Source organism: Corvus cornix, chromosome 1A (genome assembly GCF_000738735.6).
Source record: "Corvus cornix cornix isolate S_Up_H32 chromosome 1A, ASM73873v5, whole genome shotgun sequence".
Lineage (NCBI taxonomy): Eukaryota > Metazoa > Chordata > Aves > Passeriformes > Corvidae > Corvus > Corvus cornix.
In genome coordinates, this window is record NC_047057.1 from 59,541,695 (window position 1) to 59,566,800 (window position 25,106).

Genomic DNA, 25,106 nt, shown 5'->3' on the forward strand with positions numbered 1-25,106 from the left:
ACAGGATAAACTGTCTCTTTCTGACTTGAAAGCACATTTTGATGTCCCTCACACCAGCCATCCTCCCCAATGACTGCTCTCATCAAGATGCTTTGGAAACATTTGCAGTTCTTTCCCTGACTTTCAATCCCCAAAGAACAGAGTTAGAACATGGAGCTGTAGCAGGACAATGTCAATGTCAGACCCCAGAATCTGTACTGTTATTCCAGAAGGAAGCTGAGCTAGAAGGGCTCTTTGGACTTACTTTACTGGGGAGGGTGGGAGAGCATTCTATGTTGTGTTACAGACTTCTGCCCTTCTACTTTCATATTCCAGCTGCTGGAATGTGCCCCCTTGGATCATGTGAGCTCTCCTGAAGGCAGGGCCAGGGAAAAGCCTCTTCCCTGGGAGCCACTGGCCCTAGGTTGGAGCCTTCAGCAGGCAGCAGAGGCAGCAGCTGTGCACCAGAGGGGCGGGAAGGAGAAGCCATCCTGGGGCCAGTGTGGAACTGCACAACCCCATCAAACCCAGAAAGCCATAGGAAGTCTCAGGAGCAACTACTGCTTGCAAGGAAATCCCTACCAAGGGCAGAAGTTTGATTGAAAGTGCTTTGTTTCCTCTGCCTCTGTGTTGTTCTTGTTTATGGTTCTCTGATCTTGTGATCTAAGTTTTACAATAAACTTTCCCTTTACAGCTTGTGATTCTTGGATTACCTCTGGCATCTCTACTGCAAGGGAAGGGTGAAACATTTCCTCCTCACTCTGGTGTGGTCGGGGTCTCACCCTGATGCCAAGGCTGGGCAATCCCTAAGCAATCCCAACCTGACCTCTCGCTGCTTCTGTGCTCGGTGCTCCAGAGGATTCCAGGCTGGTTTAATTCTTGCTGCAGTTGGGCAATGGGTGACACTCCCTGGGACAGGCCAGGCTGGCAGCACCAGCCCCACAGGGGCACATCCTGGACACAGGACTGGCTCCATTAGTGACCTTTATCAAGGAGAACCTGTGACAGGGACACGTCCAAGATCTGATCCTCAGAGCTCATCCTATTTTCACATACCTGTATTCCAACTGTGTCTCAAGCCAGCTGTGGTACTTAGGATACATGTTAGGGACCGAGTTTGGAGAGCTGGCTGGATAAACGACACGTACACTGATACGATTAAGCATCGTTCTCCCTTTATTGTTCAACTATGCCAACTTTTATCTACTTTTGCAAAGATTCATGCCCAGTCTCTCTAGACAGCCTCTAATCAGCAGGGGAGCCAGCCAGTGTATAGCGTTGCCAAGGACTCTCAGGGCTGCCTGCAGCCAGGGGCCTGTTCAGGGGCTTTTCCTCAGCAACCCTGGGTTGTCCAATCTTTCCAGGGGTATCATATGCCCTTGTTCCATAAGGAATCCCTCTACACATCCCCCGTTTTCTTTTTGGGCAACCCAGGCCTGGTCGATAATCTTTCACAGCCCTGCTTTGACACAGGAAAAAATGCACCCAAATACTATTAAGCCTATTATAACTACAAATAGCAATTGGCAGCTTTCTACTACCAAGGTACACAGCCATCCGGTGATACCCAGACCCTTAAGCCAATCTCCAATAGGGTCACAGGCCTCTCTTCACCGCACTGGAAACAGGCTGCTCTGCCCGTGTGGGGACCAGGAGATGGGCCAGCAGCCCTCGCCCCCTTTTTACTTTGCGCCCCTCCCGTCAGTGCTGTGGCGATGACTTGTCCCTGTTGTTGCAGGACGTTCTGCAGTGTTGCAGTAAAAGCAGCTGTTTGAGATGACTGTTCTGCATGGCTAGCACGTACGAGCATCTCATCTACTCCTGCTCCCTGGGGAAGCGTGGCAAGAATTGTCTTAGTTTGCCTGGTAGCATTTTCAAAGGCAAGGCTCCGGAACATTGCTCCTGGAGCTCTTCAGAGAGCTCAGTTGCGTCCTTCAAGGCTGCTGACAAACGGTCAATGAACTGACCATATGGCTCCGACAGCCCCTGTCGGACTGCTGCATACAGAGGAGACTTCTTTTCAGGTACTGACAACAAGGCTTTGTGGGCAAGAGTCTGTGACAAGTGACGAATGATTGTGGGCAGGGTCAGCTGCGTCACCGTCACTCCATAAGCCCCATTCCCAGTTAGCATGTTGGCTTGGATTGCATACAGTGGGTCTTGTGTGTCACCTTGGTGTTTGCTAGCTTCTTCTTGTGCTAGCCGCTTCCATGCTCGCTCCCAGAGCAGGAACTGTGAAGGGGTCAACAACAACTGTGCGATGCTGATGCAATCATTAGGACACAGGACATCTGCTGTAAAGATAAACTGCAGGATGCTCCGTGTAGCTTCAGAATGGAGGCCGTGCATGGTGACTGTTTGCTTCGCTTGCTGCGAGATCTTCCAGTCATGGGGTTCCCACTTTGAAGTGTCCTGTACCCTGTATCAGTACAGAGCAGGTCAGGGCATCTATGGCTTGCCAATCTCCTTCAATGTTTGCATTACAGACAACTCCGTTCCATCTCCTTCACAATGGATCAGTCCTCGCCGTCGGGGCTGATGGAGGCAATGGCTGCACGTCCTCTTGCCGGGAGGGAAACGCCATAGGCCCTGTGCCCGGTTCTCCCAATGGGAACGCAGGAGTTCTGGTGGCCGTCTTGACCAGTGGGTCCATGGGACGCCACAGTGCTGATGGTGTGGTTTCGCAAGCCTTAGACTCCAGCGCATCCTGACGCATAGACAATTCAGCAAGCTCCTTCATTAATTCATGCATCATCTCTCGGTGCTTCTCCTCCTCTTGGGGCTGACCCCCGGCAGCCCTGGCTGGCTCTGGTTCTGTGGACGACAAAGTCGTGGAGGCTGCTTTGCAGTCAGACGATGATCCGCTGTCCGGCAGAGGGGGATGGAGCGATGCTGTTTTCGGCCGGGAGCTGGGACCGCTTGCTTCTCCTCTGCTTGCCTGCACCCCGCCCCCAGAGTCAGGAGGTTCTACTTCCGCCTTAGCTACCAGCTCTCCCTCAGGCTTCTGTGGGGTAACTTCCTTCTCCGCTGGCTGCTGAAGTTCCCTTCATCGGTCAACCCGCGGTCAGCCCGAAGAATGGCGCAACCCTGGACTCTGCCCTGGCCTCCGGCTGCCGCTCCGTGAGACCCCCCCTCTTTCTTTTCCGGGGCCGCCACCCCCCAGCGCCTCCATGGCTGCTGTGGCCACCTTCCTCTCTGCTTTCATTTCTGTGAGGGTATTAGTCACAGCTCTCCAAGTTAATCCCAGAGCTTTAGCTTCTTTACCTTCCTTTCCACCCTCAATTGTGAACCGCCACAGTCTGTTTCCAACTTCCCATCACTCTTCGGTCGAAAACAAAAGCGAAGTGCATTTCAAAAACCCTCGTTCCTGGGCCCACGTAATTAGGGCATAGAGATGTCGATCTTTTACAGTCTCGCCTCTCTTAGAGAGGATACTGGCTAGGAGACGAGTGGCAGCCTCGTATTCCATAGCTTCTTACCTGCGGGGGCTCGCTCGGCTGCACAAGCTCCGGTCTCCAGCACCACTCAGCTTTTTGCCGGGACACTCTGGCTCCAGCTCTCCAGGCTCCTCACTGTCGGTGCGGTGATTCGGAGTCTTGCCGCCTTTAGGAGAACCGCATTTAAGCGAAAACAAACCGCATTTAAGCGAGTAAGATCACTCGAGTCCCTGCTCAGGCGCCAGGTGTTAGGGACCAAGTCCGCAGAGCTGGCCAGAGTAACGACATGTACACCGATATGATTTGAGCATCGTTCTCCCTTTATTGTTCAACTATGCCAACTTTTATCTACTTTTGCAAAGATTCATGCCCAGTCCCTCTAGACAGCCTCTAATCAGCAGGGGAGACGACCAGTGTAGACCTTGCCAAGGACTCTCAGGGCTGCCTGCAGCCAGGGGCCTGTTCAGGGGCTTTTCCTCAGCAACCCTGGGCTGTCCAATCTTTCCAGGGGTATCATATGCCCTTGTTCCATAAGGAATCCCTCTACAGATACACTTAGTGGAAAAAATGCTCCGAGTATCTTGGCAAAAATCACAACCAAGGGATTTTTATTTTTTTTTTTTAGGAGAAAACAGTGAATGAAGGCAAGGTTCTTAAGAAAACCACCTCAAACCATTACAAAGCCCAGAAACTGTTGCATAGAAGTAACTAAGCAGAGACAGGCATGAACAGACATTTCAGAGACAAGTGAAATTTTCGTAAAAAAAGAAGTTCATGCACTGTTGCACATCCAAACAATTTTATGTGGTTCTAAATGACAAAGGTATCAACACAAGAAAAAAACCTCGCTGCCAAATGGGCAGTTCAGTGAGGATGCACTGCCAACTCAGATCTGCTGTCAGAACAGCAAGCAGGCTTCAGGACACACAAAGAACACCCTAAAGGTAGCACTAACCGTGTTGCAGAGCTCACAGCGATCACTGGCTGAGTGTGTCCTTTTTAGCACACGCAATGGACTGTCTGGAACCCTTTTGGGTTTGTGGGTGCAAAGGCTTGAAATGGTGAGTGACTTTTCAAGGTGCTAACTGTGATGTTTTCTCTGTGGTGAGTCACAAATTATCTATAGAGAAATCCTGTTCTTTCTTGGGAAGTGGCCCATGGGAATCTCACAGGGTTTAACAAGACCAAGTGCTGATGCTGCACTAGGGTCAGGACAACCCCTGGGATCAATCCAGGCTGGGGATGAGCAGAGGGAGCAGCCCTGGCAGAAGGACTCAGGGGTGCTGTGGGTGAGAGCTGGCCCTGCCCCTGCTGTGTGCGCTGGGACAGAACCCCCCTGAGCTGGGCTGAGCCCCAGCGTGGGCAGCAGGGGAGGGGGGATTCTGCCCCTCTGCCCCGCTCTGCTGAGACCCCCCTGCAGGGCTGCATCCAGCCCTGGGCCCAGCACAGGAAGGACAGGGAGCTGCTGGAGCCAGTCCAGAGCAGGGACACCAAGGGGAGCAGAGGGATGGAGCAGCTCTGCTGGGAGGAAAGGCTGAAGGAACTGGGATTGTTCAGCCTGGAGAAGGGAAGGCTTTGGGGTGACCTCACTGTGGCCTTGCAGTGCCTGAAAGGAGATTATAAAAAAAGAGGGAGAGTGACTTTTTACATGAGCAGATAGTGACAAGTTCACAAGAGTGAAAGTTTTGAACTAAGAGAGAAAAGATTTAGAGCAGATATCAGGAAAAAGTTCTATACTCAGGGGGTAGTAAGGCCCTGGCACAGGTTGCTCCAAAAGAGAGTCTTTAAAACCATTAATGGTTTTAATCGTGACCACTTGATCTGCCTCCTTGGCTGCTTTTTCACAGTTTCATGGTCCCAGTCAGCACAGGTTGCCCAGAGAAGGTGTGGCTGCCCCATCCCTGGAAGTGTCCTAGGCCAGGCTTGATGGGGCTTGGAGCAAACTGGGATTGTGGATAGCATCCCTGCCCACGGCAGAGGGATTGGAATTAGATAGTCTTTAAAGTCTATTCCAATCCATACCATTCCATGATTTTATGATTGGTGAGTGATAAAAGGTAATCAAAGACTATTTGGGGTAGCAGCAAGTAAGAGGCAGCACCACAGGAACTAACTCTGACCTTTCAAGTCATGAGAGCCCTCCTGTAAAATGCCATACTTTTTCCTTAGAATGTTTGTGTTTATCTCCCTACACTATGGCAGTATTTTAAAGTAATTTTCCAGTGATTCAGTTTGGAGGGTATTTTTGCCTTTAGCCTTCAAGAAATTCCTATCTTGTTTATCAGCTTCCATTGTAGGAATTGTCTGGAGGCCTCTTAGCCAAACACATCAGGGAAAGTGAAGGTATCTCAGTTACAAGCATCTGGGGTTTATAGCAGTAGTTTTGGAGGATCAGATGATTCACAGTGGTGTGACAGGGTTTCTTGGGGCTTTTTGCTAGCCTGGAGAATCTCCTGCAGCTGTCAGAATTACCTTCTGTACTCATGGGTGAGCATGAAGAGAGTACTCACTTGTGAATGCTCTGTGGTTAAAAGCCACAGTGCTACTTTTGACCTCAGTGAGAGGCAGGACTGAATGGCAGGAGCTCAAGCCACCCCTGCAGAGTGAATAAATGCTGAATAAGCTGTTCTCAGAATACCGGCTGTGCACACACTCATGTTCCATTGTCTCCTCGTATGTAGAACATGCTCTGCATGAAACAGGTACTGAACCTCCCTGCTGCCCTAATTCCACATCCCACTCTCATCCTCTGCCCCTCTGGATTCATGTCTTGCAAAACCTCTGGAAAAGTCTCCAGCTTGTGCTCTCTGGACCCATCACTTCTTCCATCTCCTGGGAATCCTCAGTTCCCTAACCCCCCTGAAGCCACCATACTTTAAGCCTTGTCACAAAAAACATTCAGATTCTTCTTCACCCTTTTGTCTTTCCTTTTCTTCCCCAATGCCTTCCTGGGAATTTTGACCAGTCCAGCTCTCCCAATTCACTGCTTAAATGACCTCCTGCTGCAGGCAAAGGCTAAAATCAGCTGCAATTTGAAATATATTTATGGAAGTATAAAGTTTATATGGCTCTTTATAAGCTGTAAATATAAACACCTGGAGATATTTTCAGCAACTCACCACTGCTCAGAGTCCTTGACAATGAAAGTAATTGGAGACTGGAGTGAAAGCTTAAAGTGTAACCCCCCATTCCCATGGTTTTCTGTTTGAGGTTTCCTCCCCAGGTGCAGAAGGATGCTTATTTTGGATAAACCACTGCTGAATTCCTCCCCAGCCTCACACAGAGCCCACACGGTGACTTGGAGAGAGCTGTGTTCCTCAGGCTGTTTGAACACGCAACACAGCCCAGATCTGCTGTAAGTGCAGCAGTTACTGTGCAAAACCACCAGATGCAATGTATGGTATGTATGGCTCTGTCTTCCAAGCAGTGCTCAAATTTCTATTGCACCTTCATCCCCACCGCTGGCAAGCCAGCATCATCAGGCTTTATGCTCTTCTAGGTAAAGCAAATCACTGGCCAGGTTTTCCGAAGAGGTTTAAGTAATCAACGTTTAAATACTTGATTTTACTCTCCTCCTCCATACAAAAGAAGAAAATAAATAAGTATGAAATAAATAAGATTAAAAAAAAAAAACCAACTCCACAACAAACAAACAAACCCAAAACAAACAAAAAAACCCGACCAGACAAAACCAAACCAAACCAGAGCCTTCTGCCTTTGTGTTAGTTCCTGGAATTTTCCAGACGATCCCAGCGAGATATTGTAGAGGCCGACTTCTTGAAAGCCTCCCCATTTCCTATTTCTCCGGAGCTGTGGAGTGACTGTTCCCGGCCCAAAGCCCCGCTCGGCACCGAACCCACCCTCCGTGGCCGTGCCCCGAGGGGCCGGCGCATCTCGGGGCCGGCAGCGGCGGAAGCGGCCTCAGCGCGGCCGGGCGGCTGCAGCCCCGTGAGCTCCGCGCCCATGGGGAGCGGCGGCGGCGAGCGCGGGGGCTCCGCGGGGCGCGGCACCGCCCACAGCAGAGGTGACGGGCGGGGGACACCGAGGGGCCGCGCTGGGATGCGGGGAGCAGCCGGGACTCCTCTCCGGAGCGCGGGGCTGAGCGGCGGTGCGGGCCCGGGAGCGCATCCCGTGGTATGGGGAGCCGGGGATGCCGGCCGGGAGCCGCCGCGCCCCTGGAAACCCCCTGTGCTGGCAGCGGAGCGACTGCCAGGAGACGGGACTGTCCTCTGGAGCCTCTCGGGACACTTCGTGCCCGCTACCGCCCGAACAGCCGGATACAAACAGGGCAGTGGCAGGGCAGTGTGTGCTTCCAAAGGCCTGGAAGGGACAGGGGAACAAAAGGAGACTCTGAAAAGCTGTGGCTGTGGGATAAGGCTGGATGTTTCTCAGGAGAAGTTTTGGGCTCCAGAGCTGATGGCTTTTCTTATTTCTTTTATCCATGCCACGTTTAGGCACCAGGTCAATATCAAACTCACTGTCCACTGTCATTTTTTCCATGCTCATTTCTTTCTCTTTTGATCACTTTAAATTCTGGATGATGTAACTAAAATTTACAATAACTCAGAGTTCTTGTTAGCTGAGTAGCTTTGTGAAGATAAGCTAAATGTCTCTGCTCCCAGTTTGCTCTCCACAGAGAGCTACTTTTTTTTTCTTGAACAGCTTTGTGGGTCCTGGACTCTACTCCCTGGACTCTACTCCCTGGACTCTACTCCCTTATCAGTTGGTTCTGATTTGTTGTTTTTGTTTTTGTTTTGTTTTTTTTTTAATTCCTGACATTTATTTTTTCAGGTCTGTTCTCAAACATCTGGCTGTGGCGAGCTGTCGCTGGAGTCCTTACAGCTGCAGTCATTTTGATTTCATGTATTCAGTTTGGTAAGCAAGGAATTCTAAAAGAAAATATAATTAGCAACAGAAATTACCAGAGTTTTGGGTTCTATACTCAGAGGGCAGTGAGGTCCTGGCACAGGCTGCTCAGAGAAGCTGTGGCTGCCCCATCCCTGGCAGTGTCCAAGGCCAGGCTTGATGGGGCTCTGAGCAAACTGGTCTGGTGGAGTCTGTCCCTGCCCATGGCAGCAGGGTGAAACAAAACGATCTTTAAAGTCACTCTCAACCCAAGCCACTCTGTGATTCTGTGTTGTTTGAAATTGTGGGCCAGCGCTAGAGAAACGACTCCATGCGCTGCAGTGGGGTTAGGGAGAGCTCAGTTTAGCCTTAGTGTACTTTTGGTATCAAGTTTGTAACATCACTGTCGGTCTTAATCCAAGTTCAAGAAAACAATTAACAGCTGGGAGATTATCCTATCAATCTGCAGTCCTTCAAAATGACACTATAATAAACAAAGTTATTAATTCAGCTGTGAGGAAGTGACATAGGCAAAAACTGCAGTTGTTGGAATTTTTAAGCTGTAGAAGAGTTTTTGGGGGATACTTTATTATCACCTTCTCAGCTACTTCTACCAGCCTGTCCCTGGCCATCCAGTTAAGGATATGTCAAGAGGCAGAAGGGTGCAGGATCCAGAATATACCGTTAGTTTACAATAATTATTTCTGCTGGGCAGAAGTAACAATGCTGTGGCTAGACTGAGATTATTTTAGATGATGCAGTCAGAAAGCAAACTAAACCATTTTCCAGCTGGAAGAAATGGATAGATTGTTTTTTGTCTTTTCCCAGTAAACTCTTCTCCGGCCAAAGACTCTCCTGAGTGTCCTCCCCTGGACCTGTGTCCAACAGGCTGGCTGTACTTCCAGAGGAAGTGTTACTTCCTCTCAGAGAACGAAGCCTCCTGGAACTTCAGCCAGAGCCACTGCTCCTCCCACAGCGCTTCCCTCCTGGTCATCGAAAATCATCAGGAACTGGTAAGGGAACCAAAGGGGGATCCTGTTTTCCCTGCAGTTCACTTCCAGGGAACCGTTCCTCCAGCCTCCTCAGCTGAGCAGTTAGGAAGCTGATATAAGACCACAATGAGTCACAGCCTGCAGAAAACTTAATTCCTCTGCTCCCTGAAAACATCATCAGAAAATGTCCAAGGAGACTTGTCTGAGTTAAATTTGGTGCTTCTCACAGCTATAAGTACTCATATTAAAGGCATCTATCAGGGTAAACACTGTTGCATCTCATTTATCTTTAATTAAACAACTGTTTTCTCATATTGAGATAGGTTAATTACACACAAGTTGGTAAATATGTTAATTGTGACCTTTGGAGTTAGGAGAGAGTTACCCAAAGTGCAGCTTGGAGCATTTTTTTTCTATATTATACCACAATATTAGGAAAGATTCCACTCTGCACAAAGGCCTAGGAGAATATATTCTTCTGTATCAGTTCCAGACCTTGATAGCAGACCTTGATATTTTAGAATGGCCTCTCCCTAGGTCAGTCAACCCTATCCCAGTCACCAGCCTCTGTATATTTAGGTTTTAATATTGTTTCATCTGCAGGAAAGGCTAGATTGTCCTTTCACTTTTGCTTTTGCCCTGGATCAAGGGCTTTGTATTTTGATAGCTGGACTGAACATGCAAAACTTCTTTTCTCATGTGGGTTTATTCCTACAGAGCTTTATGATGAGAATAACAAAGCAAGACCCATGGATCGGACTCTATAAAAGAAATGAAGAGTTCTTTTGGGTAAATGGAAAAGCATTAGACAATGAACTGTAAGTTGATGTGGAGGGATTTTTCTGATGATACTCGATTATAGGGGAATAAGACAAGATAAATAATACAGAAATGGACAGTGACTTGTAGGAAATATCTGTAATTATGTTGAAGGGATGATTATGGAGAGGGTATGGAATGCAATGAAGATTTCACATGGCATTGTTAAAACTGTGGCAAATGAAAGTTAGGGGATAAATTTGTAATGTTGAGAAGCAACATGAGGCAGGCTCATGGTAACAAACAGGAGAGAAAGTGGAAGTTTAACCAAGAGACACCAAGATACCAAAGCAATGAGGGGAGGAAGGGAAGACTACAGTAACACAAATTCCTCATTATAGAATATATTTTGTAAAAGTGTCAACCTGCATGTAACCTGTGTGAGGTTCATAGCAAAGAGATTTGGGAGACTGCTAAGACATGTTTTCATTTTTATAGAATGTTACTCCAAAAGAGGCTGCTGGAGGGAAAGGAAGCTGTGAATTTATGTTGCATGAGCTGCTCTGTGGCCAGGGTCCTGTGTTCTGTGCCACCAGTGCCAGGTGTAGGGCAGTTTGTTCCTCTCCCTGGCAGCTGTCCCATCTCCTCAGAGGCTGCTGCAGCTCGTCCTGGAGCAGCTGCTGGCAGGAGTTGGCAGATTTACCAGTGATAGGAAGAAGCACTGAGATTTCACAAGTCTGAAATTACCTTAAAAAGTGGAAAATTTAAATACTTTTAAGTCTGTGACATTACTGGTGATGTGTGACTATATTTCACTTCATCCCTGAGCCCTGAGGTCTTGATCTGACAAACACATTTAATGTGAGAGGTGAGGAGCACGTGGGTATCTCAGATGGAAAACTGCAGCCCTTCCCACTCTTTTATCCTGTCTGCAACACAAACATCCACTGATGCTTTCATTTTCAGTGAGGTTCTTCCAATTCTTAGACTTCTGCCTCACTGCTTGCCTCAAACTTCCCCTCCTGAAGCGAGGGGCAAACACCTTGATGTCTAAGCTCAGGGGTTATGACACTGGTGGGGATTTGCTCCTTGGCTTTTCCAGAGACCATTCCAGTTTGCTCAGCCTATCCACAGAACTTTATAGCACTTCGTTTGAAAACAGAGTTGCTGAAGGAGTCCCTCAACCTCTTACATAGGGACACCTACGGTGTGGAAACTGAGGTTTGCCTCCTGTTTCCCCCACCCCCTTAACCATGGTGCCTGTTGGGTTCTGAGGAAGGGAGAAATGAGAGATGCATTTGCTTCACAGCTTCTGCTGGAACCTTTTAGCTGTATAGGAGGATGTGGAAATGCGTGGTGGTGGTGCTCATCTCGATGGCACAGCATCCCTGAGAAGGGCAAACCTGAGTTTCAGTCTCTAATCTAAGGTTGTATTTAGTGACCACTAAACAGGATACAGGAGTACTACAAGTCCTGGACTTTGTATTCTGGGCACAAGATCCCATTAAGAAAAGACAATCTCCATGGTGTTCTCTTCAAGGCACAAAACATCATCCTTCTGTGGTAAATCAGGCTTTATTCAAAGAGAACCTGAGCTGCCCATTGCTGCCTTTGCTCTATTGCAGTATTTGATTATGGGTGTCCAAGTAATCCTGTCTTCCCTTCTCCCTGACAGGTTTGAAGTAAAAGGCTCTGGAAACTGTGCCTATCTGGAGTCCAAAGGAGTCTCAGCCTCAGGATGTTACTTAACCAGGAAGTGGGTCTGTAGCTTGAATATCAACTCAGCACAATAAGGGTGGGGAAAGCCACCACCCCTGACACTCAGAGCTCTGATATGATGCCTAGAGAGGCTATGTCTATACTCTGGGACCTGGGAATGTGTCCCAGCTCCTACCTTGAGGTGAATGACTTTTCTGGTAGCCAGAATTCTCCAGAAGAGGCCTCTGATTTCTAAAGATACCATTTAAAAGGCTCTCTTCAGCATCTTGATAAGTCATTTCCTTGCCCCATTTTTCCAGCTACTGCCCAGCCTGTAGTTTCTCTTTGTTGTGTCGTCAGCATTTATTCTTCTCTTGTTGGAGCAGCTGCTCTTCCTTTCGGTTTTGGGTGTGCACTTGGGGGTTTTTGTTTTGCTTTTCCTTTAACCAGGCTCTGTGTGCAGGGATGGGTGGTGAAGTGGGTCTGTTTGGAGGACTGCCAGTGCCTCATGGATACAGGGTAATGCAGAAGTGAACACTGTTGTTTTAGACAGGATCACAGCAAATTCCTCTCTCCCCATTTGATGGGATGCACCCTGCATTGTATTCCATGTTTTGTTAATGTTATGTTACATTAATCTTGTTAAATCCCAGTTATAATGCTGTCAAGCTAATCTATGTAGCTGCACTGCACCTGAAGTTATCCTCACAGCACTTTCTTTAGCCAAAAAATGGTCACAGTAGATAAGAATATTTATTTACCTGCACATTTGCACTGATGGGGGGAGAAGAGTTGGAACTGTAGGAGTGGTAGTGAAGCTGCAGACATTAATGTGTAAAGGCAGAAATAGTCCTCAGTGCAAGGAGGCAACATCAGGAGAAGGGAATGAGAGAATTATCAGCAAGGGATGTTTCTCTGTGTTTTCCTTGTGCCCTGTGCCTGCCACAGTGTGAGGCTTCTGAGCAAGGGGGACATTTCCAGATGGACAATCAATGTTTCCTTGTGTGGGTGACATTTTCAGTGCAACTCCAGCACAGTTGAATTGCTGCGAGCCTGAACAGAATTAGGGCACAATCCCTCTGATTGTCTGAGTCCCACTCATGTCTAGCAGGTTATCCAAAGATTAAAAGTGTCATTTGACCCAGAGGAAGCAAATTTTCCTGGAAGGAATATACCTATCAAGTTTCTAGAGAAGGAAGAATAGGAAATTCACCTTCATTATCTTCTGTGACAGAAGGACTTGACTGTAGAAGGACCATGCACATGGATATTGTCAGCATCTTGTGACTCTCAGCTGTTTATTTAAACATAATCACTAATTTTGCTGGATTGCACTTTTCTTAATTGCTTGTATTTTTTATAGGCACAGTAACAGCACTCTACAGTATGAAAAGCCTAACTATGTATTAATTTATATGTTGGGGGGAGGTGTTATTCTGCAATGTTTTTAAATTAACCCGGTTCTGAAGGATACGGTATGTGCAATAGTCCTGAAAGACTCAATAAATATCTTTACAGAGCCCCTGAATTACAGTGGTTTGTATCTTAATATTGGGACACTAAAAGTATTTTTCATCTCAGGTACCATTTGGGTGGAAAAAACCCAATCTGAAGTAAAATATTCAGGTTTTGAATATGAAAAAAGTCTTTAATCATAACGTTAGGGCTGACATGAAACAGGACATTTGATCAAAAAAATAATGCATTTCCCTTTTTAACACTTCATAATATGTCAGACTTTTAACAAAAGATTACAGTGAAAGCTCTTCGGGAATCTGACTCCTCAGGGATGCAAGGAACATCTCTTCTTCTGTGATGTTAAGAAAAGAAGGGTCAAGCTGCAAACTCTGCCAACGTGCTTTACCCAGAGTGGGGTTTGATAAAGTACTACAATGGTAATTTCTTTTTCTTTTTAAATCAGTGACTGCCTAAATTGTAGGTAAGAGCTTCAGTAGGGCCCTGCAAAAAACTTGTTTAATTACATGAATAATAGCGAGAAGGCCCAAATAGCAGATGTTTCATGAATATTGTTAAAACCTTAACACCGCAACTAATTTGAGAGAAGCAGCACGCGGAAGTTTGCTTTTCTTGTTAAATTCAGCATGAATCAAGAAAGATCTGCCATAAAACCAGCAATTGTCAACTCCACTGCATGGGGAAGGGTGTGCTGTGAGTAAGTGATGCTGAAGTTAGAATTTCTCAGCAGTGAGAACTTATCTCTCTATAAAGCATGTATTTTATAGGTATAGATGGTTATTTTACTCATTTCAGACTCCTTCCTTTTCTTTGCTTCTCTGTCTAGAGTGAGCAAATCAATCCTCCTCCCCTCACGTGCTGTGCTGAGTTTGGGGGATTTTTGTTGTTGTTGTTTCCTCTTACATAACAGCAGTTTCTCATATGAGTCTTGAGCTGCTGGTGCTGCATTCTACAGGGTAAATCTGTGTTTGGACTTTTTTTGTTGTTGTTGTTTGAAGGGAAGTCTCTGAGGGTACAGTTCACTTTTTTAATCTGCAACCCCAAAGTGCTGGACATTAACCCTCCCCAGGCATGTTCAAGTGTGAAAAAACATCTCTCTGAAACTGCAGCTGCCTTTATTTGTGCGTATCACAGCAAAAATGAGCTTAAAGGCTCTACATCTCAAAAGCCATGTTAGACTTGTTTCTCTTTCTCATTGCTATAAGGCCTTAAATTCCACTCTGTGCCATTTTTGTTAGAGTACACCTTCAATTCATGACATTTCTTCATTCTTTTCAAATATCTGAATCTAACAAAGGCACTAGGTCAGAATGCTCTTGCATTTTTGTATTCCAGACCCAGAAATAGCATTTATTCATGACACTTCAATGCCTAAGCAATACATTTACTGAGTGCACTCACAGGTATTAATTTCATCAGTCTTTGGCTTTGGTACCTCATCATACCAGAACTGTGGTTCCGCATTAGAACTTGAAATGTAGAGGGACGAAATATAGGTGGAGAGGAAGGTTATCAACTTTACTTCCTTGCACTGCAATGTTGTCTTACAGTCCAAGCCCCTTCCCTAGTTAATCCCTCCAGATTCCAGGGTTCAGCGTCAGAAGAGGATGGGAGCAATCAGCACATTAACCACAAGTGTTACAAGTCACTCCATGCCTGGTCTGCTGTCTACACCCAGTAGCTGTGCAGCAGCTTTGAATAAGACATTGTCCAATAAATGCATTTTTTTCCAGCCCTCACATGGCTTCTGTGAGTCACAATTAGATCCCAGGGGAAAAAAAAAAACCAAAATCACAAACTTCAGAAAACACAAAACTCCTGAAACCAAAATAAGAAGTCCTCAGCTCGGCAGCTGCCTGAGGCAGGGGTGACAGCAGTGGGCCCAGCATCGCCTTCATTCCCCACAGGGGCCATAATTCCTGCACATCACACAGTTCATGTGCACAGTGCTCCTCCTCAGGAGTATCTCTTCTCCTGTGCCCTTTCCTGAGACAGCTGCTGCCACAGTCTGTCCGTGTGAAGGCTCAGCACCCCCAAATCCACATGTGCCGGCTTGCAGCCCTGTTGCAGGACCTGTCTTCTAACTTCTTCGGAGCACAGCACAGCAAAGTGCAAATCTCCCTGCAAGTCTGATAAAATTTGTTTACATCACAAGTTGGTTTATGAGCAAACGGGTCTTCTGACAAGAAGCTCTGCCTGTGTTCTGGAAATGTAGCTCAGAGCACCAGCAAAGTTGCGTTCTTCTTACAGATCCACTTCTTTAACGTCTGGCAGTTGTCTGCCTGGATCACATTTTTCCTTCTGTAAACAGGACAGTTCTTGTCAGCCTCAATTCCTTTTAGAGCTGTCCTGCTGAGAGACCAGAAGGAATGCAGTTGTCAGCTTTAAACTCAGATTTAAACTCAGCACTGGTTAAAAATCCTGGTGGTGCTCCGAGTAAGGGGGGCGCGTGATGTTCACTCGATCACCCCCTTGAAGCACAGCAGCCGTGCAGGGATGGGATGGGCACCCCCAGCAGGGACTGCTGGCTCCTGAGGGATGGATGCTTGGGATTGTCACAGGGATAAGGATCCTCCCCATGCAGCCACAATGCTGAAGAAAGCTACACAGATCCCAGCCCATGCTATGTGAACAGGCACATGGTCTGTAAATAGACCTTTAACAGAGGCACATGGTCTGTAAAGTGAGAGAGTTTGTTGGCAGGGATTTCAGCAGAGTTCTCTGCATTAATAAATACATGAGCTGTGGCTGTGGTTGGTCCTAGAGGCAGAAAACAGTTTCCACAAGTGCCCAGCAGGAGCCTGTTGACCTGGAACTGGCCATGGAATGACTCTGAATATGTGCCTGAGGCTGCAGGGTTGGATCTGTGCTTTGGGTAATTAGCTCAGATTCAGAGTTGTATTTCCAAGCAGAGATACCACGCTTTGCTTTTCCCAAAGATATCCTCCCCCCACAAATCATCACCTATTTTCTTTTACTCTGTGATCTTCCACTGAACTCCGTTGTTTCCCCATGACTTCACTGTTCCAGCCAATCCAGATATATTTGGTATCTTTCTCTTTGTTGTCTATAAATTCCTGTGGAGCAATCAGAAGGATGTTACCTGACAGAAGATCTTTCCTGCTATGCCCAGCTCACTGTCCTGCCTCATGCACAGCTTTTGTTCCCTCATGGAGAGCAAGGACAGTGATGCAGCCATAGCAGAGCAGCCCCTTACATCAGCCCATATACATGACCAGGCTCCTCTCTTCCCAGAGCCACGTGCTGGAAACCGGTGGAAAGTCCCCAGCATTTCCTCTTCCCACTCAAAACTACTTTGGCTTCCACACTTGGCACCTCTTGTGCTTCTCCTCTTCAGCTCTACTCTGCTGACATTCCCAAACCCAGCTCCTGTGCAGGGAGAGTCAGATGCTCTCCCTGGTGGGGCTCTTGCTTGTCTATGTGTACACTTGACATCCAGGCCATTTTCCCTTGGAGAAATGTTTGCCTGTGGCCTGTGACACACTTGCACTTGTGCTGCAAGACTCACCATCTCAATTTCATTCTCAGTGACAAGCAGCTGGGATTTCCTGGCCAGGCAGTTTTTCCGGCTGTCCTCCCAGCTCCTGGCCTCCTCAGAGAAGAAGTAACATCTGCCCCTGTGCAGCTGCCACCCAGGGGGACACAGCTCGCATGTTGTCCCTGTGGGTGGACAGGGGGAACCTTTAGCTCCTACCATGAATGGAATTCCTCCCCCTGTTTATGAACCATTATTGGGAAAGTGTTTTCCAGGACAAGAGGAGGATCTACAATATATGGCATTTCTGACAGCAGCTCCTGGCAGAAAAAAATGTAACAAAAGTACTGGAAACTTTATACCAAAAGAGGAGCAAGACTATTATGATTAAAATGTTAGTTTCTGTTATCACTGCTCTGCAGGAACATCACACTTCCTGGCTAGCACCAGTGAGTTCCCATAAACTGCAGGGTGTCGGAGAAATGGGAACAGAGACAACAGAACATCCTCCATGCTGGAAAGGACTAATGTGCCTCACCCTGTCCATCTTCACACAGCTCCTCCATGAGCCATTTCAGGAGCGCTGCTGAGACGGTCCTCTCTGAAGAAATGTCACTGCTGTTGCTGTTCAGACCATACTGGGGCAAACTTTCTGATTTTCCTGCTCTGCCCTTTGAAACTTGAACAGCCCAAAGTAAAAAAAAAAAAAAAAAAAAAAAAGAGAGAGAGATCATGGTTAACAAGAAGGATAAGGAAATGCAGCCTTTGTACCCAGAGCTGTACTGTGAATGTGAGGATGTCTCTGTGTACGTTGCCTGGTACAGACACAGTTATGAGCAAACTCAGTGAGTGAAGCTCAGTGAGCAAAGCCCTGCTGAGAAGGTGTTCATGGAATGGCCTGGCTTGGAAAGGTTCTTAAAGATCATCTGGTTCCAAAGCCCTGCCATGGGCAGGGACACCTTCCACTGTCCCAGGTTGCTCCAAGCCCCATCCAACCTGGCCTTGGACACTGCCAGGGATGGGGCGGCCACAGCTTCTCTGGGCAACCTGTGCCAGGGCCTCCCCACCCTCACAGGGAACCATTTCTTCCTCATATCCAATCTAAACCTGCTCTCTGTCAGTGTGAAGCCATTCCCCCTTGCCCTGTCACTCCAAGACCTGTACACAGACTCTCATTTCCTGTATTTTTGTATAAATTGACACCTTTTAGTGAGACACCAGGGGAAATTTTCTCTCAGCTCTTTCAGAGGTTTAACCATGTCTGCAATGAAGGGATGAAGCAGGAGGTAGAATCTACTCACATTGCTTGGCTTGTATGACCACGACTCCCAGGAAAATGAGCATGAGGACACCCAGGACCAGTGCCACGTAGAACCAGGCTGAGCACCTCTGCCGGCAGCCTGGAGGGAGGCAGGAGGAAGAGCAGCTTAAGGTCCCGGCACTGTTAAAATTAACATTGGGGAAACAACAGAGAAATCATCTGCCTAAAATCAGTCTGCTGTCCGAAGGGAGCAATGGCATTTTACTTATTAAAAATCTGCGTTCATTTTGCATACGTGGAAGTGAAATCAAAACATTTGGTCACATAGAGCAAGTGATTTTCTAAGAATTTGCTTTTTCTCCTTTGAGTTGTTCTTCTGCAGCATTGCCTCCTCCCACCCACCCACACACCCCCTGCAGGACCTTTCAGAGCAATTCAGGGAAAGTTTGGGGGATGGCTGTGGTGTCTGTCAGGGACGGGCTGTGGTGTCAGGGATGGCTGCGGGGTGTTCCTCCTCTCTGCTCCCAAGCATCAGATGCCTGTCCCACAGCTCAGACACCTCCCCTAAATGCACAGGAAAAAAAGCCCCATACTGACACCGCCTGGAACAGGGAAGTACATCAAACCAAGCATCTCCATCTGTTTGGCATTCACCCTGTGTCAGAGTGAAACACTCAGGAAGCCGCAGAACCTGACGAAATTTGGGGTTAAAGTGCCAGTTCTGCAAGACACAGACTTGCACCATTACAACCTCTGTTTCCCGGACCTTGTCTGCATGAGATGAGCAACTGCTCCATCCTCTGGCTGCCTGAGCTATCTGGTGTAATGTTCCCTTTCCCTGGCAGGCAGGTCCTTCGGTGCAGGGAAGGTGACAATCGCCAGGGCACTAATGGCACATAGAGACCTGGGCATTACCTGCTTCCAAAGCCAAATGTGTCCCTGGGGCTCTTCCTTCAGAGACAGTTACAGGAGGGTTCGTAAAAAAGCCATGGAATTTTACTTTGCTTTACTACATTTTCATGTAGGGCACAAAGGTATTTTTAGAAATTATTTTTAAAACGTCTCTCAATATTTTTTTTTAAAGGAAAGTGTGTAATCTGAGAAGGCAGCAGAAAAAAAGCAGCAGATGAAATGATAGATCAGTCCTTCATTGAGAGAGTGCACGTAAAGGCTCTTGATAACAGGTTTCACTGTTGGGCAATAGGAAAAACTGCATCTATAATTAGTAACCAAACAAAATTGCACAGTACCAGCTGCGGAAGTCTCTGCTCTGCTGTTCCCTTGGGGTTGAGGCTTCACATGCAGCTCAGCATATGTGATCATGTTTCCTGTAGGGAGAGGGAAACGCTGACATTTGTGGCTGTGCAAATCACCAAGGGGAGGAACAATAAAGGCTGAGTCTGTATGAAAAGGGGTGTGTGTTTCCAGGGCTGCTTGTTCAGCATTTTCCTTTTCCTAGGCAATGACAGGCAAGATGATGATTTTGCTGTCAGGCAGGAAAAGCCTCCTCCATAAGCTTCGAACTGTTGGGTGCTGTGTGGCTGGAGCAGGAGGCAGGCAAACAGGTGGAAGGATGGGAAAGACCTGGATACTATCCATGGCAAGCATCTCAGCTGTTGCTAAGCCATCTCAGAAGGTACCACAGGGGCTGGAGGGGCACCAGAGCCGTGACTGCTTTGTAGGGCAGAGAGATGCCAAAAGGAAAACCAGCACTCAGAGAAATGCTGCTGCAGCAAGGTAATTCCTGGGGCCGTTCCTGACTTGTGAGTGTTTATCCCAGGATATTTCAGGTGGTGCCTGTAGCAGCAGAGGAGTAGACCTGATTGAAGACATCCTTTTCCAGAAGCACGTTGCCAAAACAAAACCAAAAATGGCATTAAAATCGCACGGTGTGGGTTAAAAGCGTGTGGTTTCTTTCTGAATGTGTTTTCAGTATCATTTACCTGAGTATTTTGCAGAGCTACTGGTTAGTGTTATGGAAGATGTTTGGACCTTTGGGACACTGCTTTTGGTTCCATAAATGGAGAGATTTTATCCATCTGTATCAAGAAGAAGCATCTGGGCTACCGCCTTGGTTTGTGACCACTGGGGCTTTTAAAAAGAACTGTTGAATTAAATTTCACTGATCAGGGAAAAACTTGGCAGAAGAAGAGAATCTCATTAAGCTAAAATGAGGCATTTCATATGAGAATTGCTGAAGTTTGGAGAGGTTTTACAGTAAAAAAAAAAAACCACTGAGCACCTGATTGGCAAATGAGGGTTATTCATATAGGGGAGACAGTCTATGCTTTAGAGAATCTGACCTAATAAAGTGGTTGTTTGCTTTACTTCAATTTATTAGTTTAATGAACTACAGAAAAATTGCAAATTGCATTTAATTGTACTCAAATCAAGTGCCCTAAAAGTTTTTCTTCTTAGAATGCAAATAATTTTCCAAAACCACTCAGGACTTTTAAACTGTTAGATCCACTAGCCCTATAAATGGAGGCACTTCTAAAATATGTACTTTAGACAGTCTGCTAGGGTTGTGAAATAATTTGTCTCTCAAATTAACATTCATTCCTTTAAAGAATATCTCTAAGTCTGTAAGAAGAAAAAAATATCCATGCAACCTGAATATTTAAACAAAATGATTCCTTCTATTACAGTGTGTATGGGCACATGATTATTGGAATGTGAAGTCCTCAGAAGTCAGCAGGGGATTTTAAACTACCACATAATCTTCATTGTGCCAGATGCTTTCACACCCTCACCTAATTCAACAACAAGGTGGAGATCTCTGTCAGTCACTAAAACTGAAATTTCATGTCACTTCTCTGTGCCTGCTGTCAGGTGCAGAAAAACATCTCTGCTTATTGGAAGCTTCTGCTTGGTGAATGTGCAGACTGGGAGTGCTCCTTGGGGGTTGTCCATGAGGGAATGTTGTGTCCAGATGTGGGGTGGCCCATCCAGGGATCTGGGGGAAGCTGGAGAGGCTCCAGGTGGACCTGGTCAACACCTGGAGCAGCTCAGGAGGTTAAGGAGGGGAACAAGAAGTTAAGGGCACAACCAATAGCAGGCTACAACTACTTGTGGGTTAGTTTGGTGATGGACTTGAACTCTCCTTGGTTTGTTCTTCTCCCAAGGAAAGCTCTGTGTAGCCACTCATGATTCATAATCAGGCAACTCTCAAATTATCTGTGAGGGAACCAGGACACAAAAACTGCCAGTCTTTCGCTGGAAAATGGATTCCCAGGTGGTATTTATCCTTGCTGGGATTTGGGAACCCTTTTCTACTTTTGAACACCTGTTTTGAAGCACTAATAGCACCTGCACCTACCAAAGCCTGTGCACAGATAGTGCCATTACTAAATGCTCCTCAACACACTCTGGCAGAGCATCCAAGAATCCCCTCGTCCTTGTTATTCAGAGCCCCTGAGTGACAGCTGAAGTCCACCTGTAAGTTCAAGCCCAATCAAACAAAACGTATTTGAGTATAATCAGACATAAGAGTGGGGGAGACTGGGAGCTATAAACAGCGAGGAAAAGATTATTTAAGAGATTTTAGTCCCTGTATAAGTGAGACACCATAACAAAGACATGTAGAAATACTGTGTGAATCTCTGGTGCCCATTTTTAAAGAAGATGGAAGCACTGCAGTATGAACAGGAGAACATCCACAAAAATGACAAGCATTTTTGAGAAGTTAAGTATTTAAAGACGAAAGAGCATTGAGAAATCACTTAATTACCATGGCCAGTAGCTTCATGTGGGAAAATATCAAGAGTTAAAATCATTTCAACAAAAAATTAATAAGAACCATCCAGATGTTAATGATAAATTTCATTGAAACTGGCCTGTCCAAAATTGAGCCTTTCCTTTAGGCAGCATGATCAAGGAATAGTTTTGGATGTCTTCTAATCAAGATTTGATGTCCATCTCCCTTCACAAATAAATTTTATCACTTTGGATACTGGCGAAAATTCCAGGCAAGCCTTCTTTGTGTTGCACAGGTTACAGCAGTGCAAACAACATCCATGGGTGCATGAACACACAGTCTAAGGTAGCATTTCATGTCATAGATATAATAAAGTGAAATCACTTTTATCTTTTGGATACCAGCCTTGTAAAAATATAGAAAAGATATTATTTTCTGTCATTTAAGTGGATGTATTCAGAGCATCATCATCATTATTAATCTCCATTGTAAGTAGAACATCTAAAAATGCTCATTACACAATGTTGTTTCCTTAAGGGATTAATTACTAACGAAAGCATGAAAATACCCTTAGTCTGATGCCACAAGCATTTCCTATTTGCTCATAATGAGAAGCTCTCATTCACATTAGCTGTAATCCAGGATTTTGTCCAAAAGCTTTCATGAATGAATTACATTTTTATTCCAAGTAGTAGAAACGTTACTTCTTCAGAAAATTTAGTTTAAATCATCTCACCCTTAATATTGGCTTAATCCTTTGGGGGTTTTTTACAAATATGTGAAGTGATCACAGATTGGTAATTCGGTTCTGGAAAATCACCACTGGAAAATTAAAGAGAAAGAGAAGGAAGTTTTTAGGAGTCATTCAGTACTTCCTTCAGTGACAGCGATTGCACTTTTGACTGCCACTAGTCTTCTGATTTACTGGTTAATTTACTACTCCTTTCCCATGAACATAAACATTTATCTGATTTGTGGGCTAGGTAGTAATTCAGTGGAGCATTGTCTTGATCATGAGTCATTTAAAAAGAAATATTATGCTCTTTATTCAAACCAGAAACACTTTTTCTTTCTTGTTCTGTTACTTAAATCCTGGGACCAGACCTGAGCTGCTGCTCCTCGGCTGTTCTGATTTGGGAGCAGCTTGGCTGATTTGTACGGTGAGGACCTCATCCACTATTTTCAACTTCTCACCCTTCCCATACAGCGTTTTATGGCATTCTTCTAGTTTTACCCAATTCAAAAGGTGAGAGAGAAAGAGAGAGAGTACAAGAGAGCCAGCAGTGCGTGCTCAAGATGTTTTACCTGGGTTTGATGTCCCAGAGGGAGCGTGCAGCCTTTCCCTCGGCAGCATCGCCACGGCCGCGTAGGTGACATCCCCTGCCATCTGTGAGCCTGTCCCTCAGAGCTATGGAAAGAGCAGCTTTAATGCAGTCATTTGCATCCTGTCTCAGCTTTTCCTGCCTCCAGAGCAGTTACACACCGTGCTATGGCTCTGACGAAGGCTGAGAAACACAACAAAGGAAGTCACTAAGTTACCTCTTTCAGAGCAGCTTCAATGGTGTTTTCAGCCACCATTCTGTCTCTTCTTGCCCTTCAGAATACAGGAGAAAATGAAGATTAAAACCCATCATTTTTACTAATAGAAAAAAACCTTGTTGGTCAAAGCCCAAAAAAGGACTTACACAGGTATGAAAGGTTTGCTGGTTCTCATGAGACTAGAGAGTACAATTTGTATTGTGGCTGTTTTGTGCTCCTGTGCGTGATCTTGCACAGCCTATCCACCTGAAAGAAAGAGAAACAAGAAATACATGTATCAGTATAAGATGTTTTGGGGTTAATGTAACTGCAACCACACAGCTTCAAAAAGGTAACTCAAATTCTAACCTGCTCCACCCACAAAGTACTTTAATGGTTTAACAGACAAATTTAGGTGATATTGAGGATGCCTTAACACTAACTAAAACTAAAATTAAAAAAAATACGATCAATTTTTTTTACAAGAATGTTTCAATACTTTACTGTAACAGTAGTTACAAGGAGCTGCTGTTCCTACATTGCTTGAACTATTCCCTGCTTGAGCCAACAACTCCACAGATGGAAAACCTGAGTTGCCTGTATTACCTTTAACTCCTCTTTCATTACCCACGTGTTTGCTACAGGATAGTTTGATGACAGTGTTTTTGTCCTCTATTTCAGGCCAGGGGGAAGCCTCACAGATTTTAATTGAAACATAAACACCTTCTAAAACCTAAAAATACATTTAGAACACTCAGACATGGAGTCCTGTGCTTGACATTTCCTGCTAAGAGCTACGCTCTTGGTTTTGTGCCTTATTCCCACTTAGAAAATTCCCTCCAAGTTCAACACAGAAAACGTCTGCAAACCTACATGGGTCTGTTGAAAATAATGTTTATACAGGCTTTTGCAGGTTTTTGTTACATTAAAAGGGACCTGAAAAAAGTTTGGGGCTGTAAACTTATATTACTGATGTTTTCCCTTCTGATGTTCAATGCTGGTAACGGTGTTAAGTGCAGAAACAGAAAGGTTTAGGGGGAAAAAAAAAAGAAGAACCTTTGATAGTCATGGAACAGATTAGTCAGAAGTGCTGCTCGAGTATGATTTATAAGCAACGTATCTAAATCATTATGGGTTTATTATCTGATAATAAATGACAAATCGATACTGTGAACTGGAGCCCGAATAAAGTTTATTTCACGGACACCTACATACCAGCCATATCACCAGGCCTCACATGAAACAGAACTTTGTCCTCTGAATCAGTTTTCCCCTGAACTTGTCAGCATCCTTTACAGCAGGATATTTAGACTCTGAAATGGAAAAAAAAAAAAAGAAAGAACAGAAACCAACCCTGAACCAAACCCCACACTCCTTATTTGGGTTTCTTTTTAAACTTTAGTCCATAAAGGAGAGCTAGAAGGCCAAACTCTCAGTCTCTTTCCATCACTGCACACACACCTCAGCAGTCTTTTCCCTCCTAAAGCAGTCACAACCACCCAGAGGTAACCGTGTACAATCTCGAGGCCATTTCCTCTCATCCTGTCCCTGTTCCCCGGGAGCAGAGCCTGAGTTCCCCTGGCTGCCCCCTCCTGTCAGGGAGTTGTGCAGAGCCAGAAGGTCCCCCCTGAGCCTCCTTTTCTCCTGGCTGAACCCCCCCCAGCTCCCTCAGCTTCCTCTTCACAAACTGTAATCTGGGTTGAGTTTAATTTATTGTGTAACCCACTCTTTCCTTGTGTCTTTTGGGTTCTCCAGGTAGAGCCTTGCCTCAGCCTCTTCTTTCCTCCCAGGAGATATGGATTAATATGCAGAGCTTACAGAACCCTACTGCTGCTGAGGCCCATAAAGCACCAGGGCTTGCTGTGTATCAAACATCCCTATGTCTGGGGATGGGGGAGTGGTGTTTTAGCCTGGAGTTTTCAGACTTTTTGGCAGAACATGGAGATAT

The 25,106-nt window shown here is 46.0% G+C and overlaps 2 protein-coding genes across 6 annotated transcripts; one reads left to right on the top strand and one right to left on the bottom strand.

The window, feature by feature from the left end:
- Positions 1–3,012: 3,012 nt before the first annotated feature.
- On the top strand, positions 3,013–13,238 carry LOC104696169 (C-type lectin domain family 2 member L-like). Of its 4 annotated transcripts, XM_039571203.1 has the most exons (6): positions 3,013–3,099; positions 6,627–6,816; positions 8,208–8,291; positions 9,090–9,274; positions 9,971–10,071; positions 11,688–13,238. In XM_039571203.1, exons 2-6 carry the CDS (start codon positions 6,810–6,812, stop codon positions 11,803–11,805), a joined length of 495 nt encoding a protein of 164 aa, XP_039427137.1. In that variant the 5' UTR covers positions 3,013–3,099; positions 6,627–6,809; the 3' UTR covers positions 11,806–13,238. The 4 variants fall into 4 exon arrangements, with proteins under 4 accessions (XP_039427137.1, XP_019148072.1, XP_039427135.1 ...); XM_019292527.2 differs by lacking the exon at positions 3,013–3,099 and having other exon boundaries at positions 5,570–6,816; XM_039571201.1 differs by lacking the exons at positions 3,013–3,099; positions 6,627–6,816 and adding an exon at positions 7,109–7,440.
- A 1,077-nt stretch (positions 13,239–14,315) lies between these two features.
- LOC104696168 (killer cell lectin-like receptor subfamily F member 1) lies at positions 14,316–23,111 on the bottom strand. Of its 2 annotated transcripts, none has more exons than XM_010410345.4 (7): positions 22,946–23,111; positions 19,194–19,271; positions 17,984–18,082; positions 17,221–17,361; positions 16,716–16,867; positions 16,151–16,263; positions 14,316–15,535 (listed from the first exon to the last, which is right to left on the bottom strand). In XM_010410345.4, exons 1-7 carry the CDS (start codon positions 23,025–23,027, stop codon positions 15,403–15,405), a joined length of 798 nt encoding a protein of 265 aa, XP_010408647.3. In that variant the 5' UTR covers positions 23,028–23,111; the 3' UTR covers positions 14,316–15,402. The 2 variants fall into 2 exon arrangements, with proteins under 2 accessions (XP_010408647.3, XP_019148069.2); XM_019292524.3 differs by having other exon boundaries at positions 14,316–15,538.
- Positions 23,112–25,106: the final 1,995 nt, after the last annotated feature.

Coding starts and splice junctions, on each gene's coding strand:
- LOC104696169 (XM_039571201.1), top strand. CDS start 7,380: ATGGGGAGCGGCGGCGGCGAGCGCGGGGGCTCCGCGGGGCGCGGCACC. Junction 8,292..9,089: donor GATTTCATGTATTCAGTTTG/GTAAGCAAGGAA, acceptor GTCTTTTCCCAG/TAAACTCTTCTCCGGCCAAA. Junction 9,275..9,970: donor TCGAAAATCATCAGGAACTG/GTAAGGGAACCA, acceptor TTATTCCTACAG/AGCTTTATGATGAGAATAAC.
- LOC104696168 (XM_019292524.3), bottom strand. CDS start 23,027: ATGGCAGGGGATGTCACCTACGCGGCCGTGGCGATGCTGCCGAGGGAA. Junction 17,362..17,983: donor GGTCATACAAGCCAAGCAAT/GTGAGTAGATTC, acceptor GGGCTGTTCAAG/TTTCAAAGGGCAGAGCAGGA. Junction 16,868..17,220: donor GCTGTGTGAAGATGGACAGG/GTGAGGCACATT, acceptor GTCCACCCACAG/GGACAACATGCGAGCTGTGT.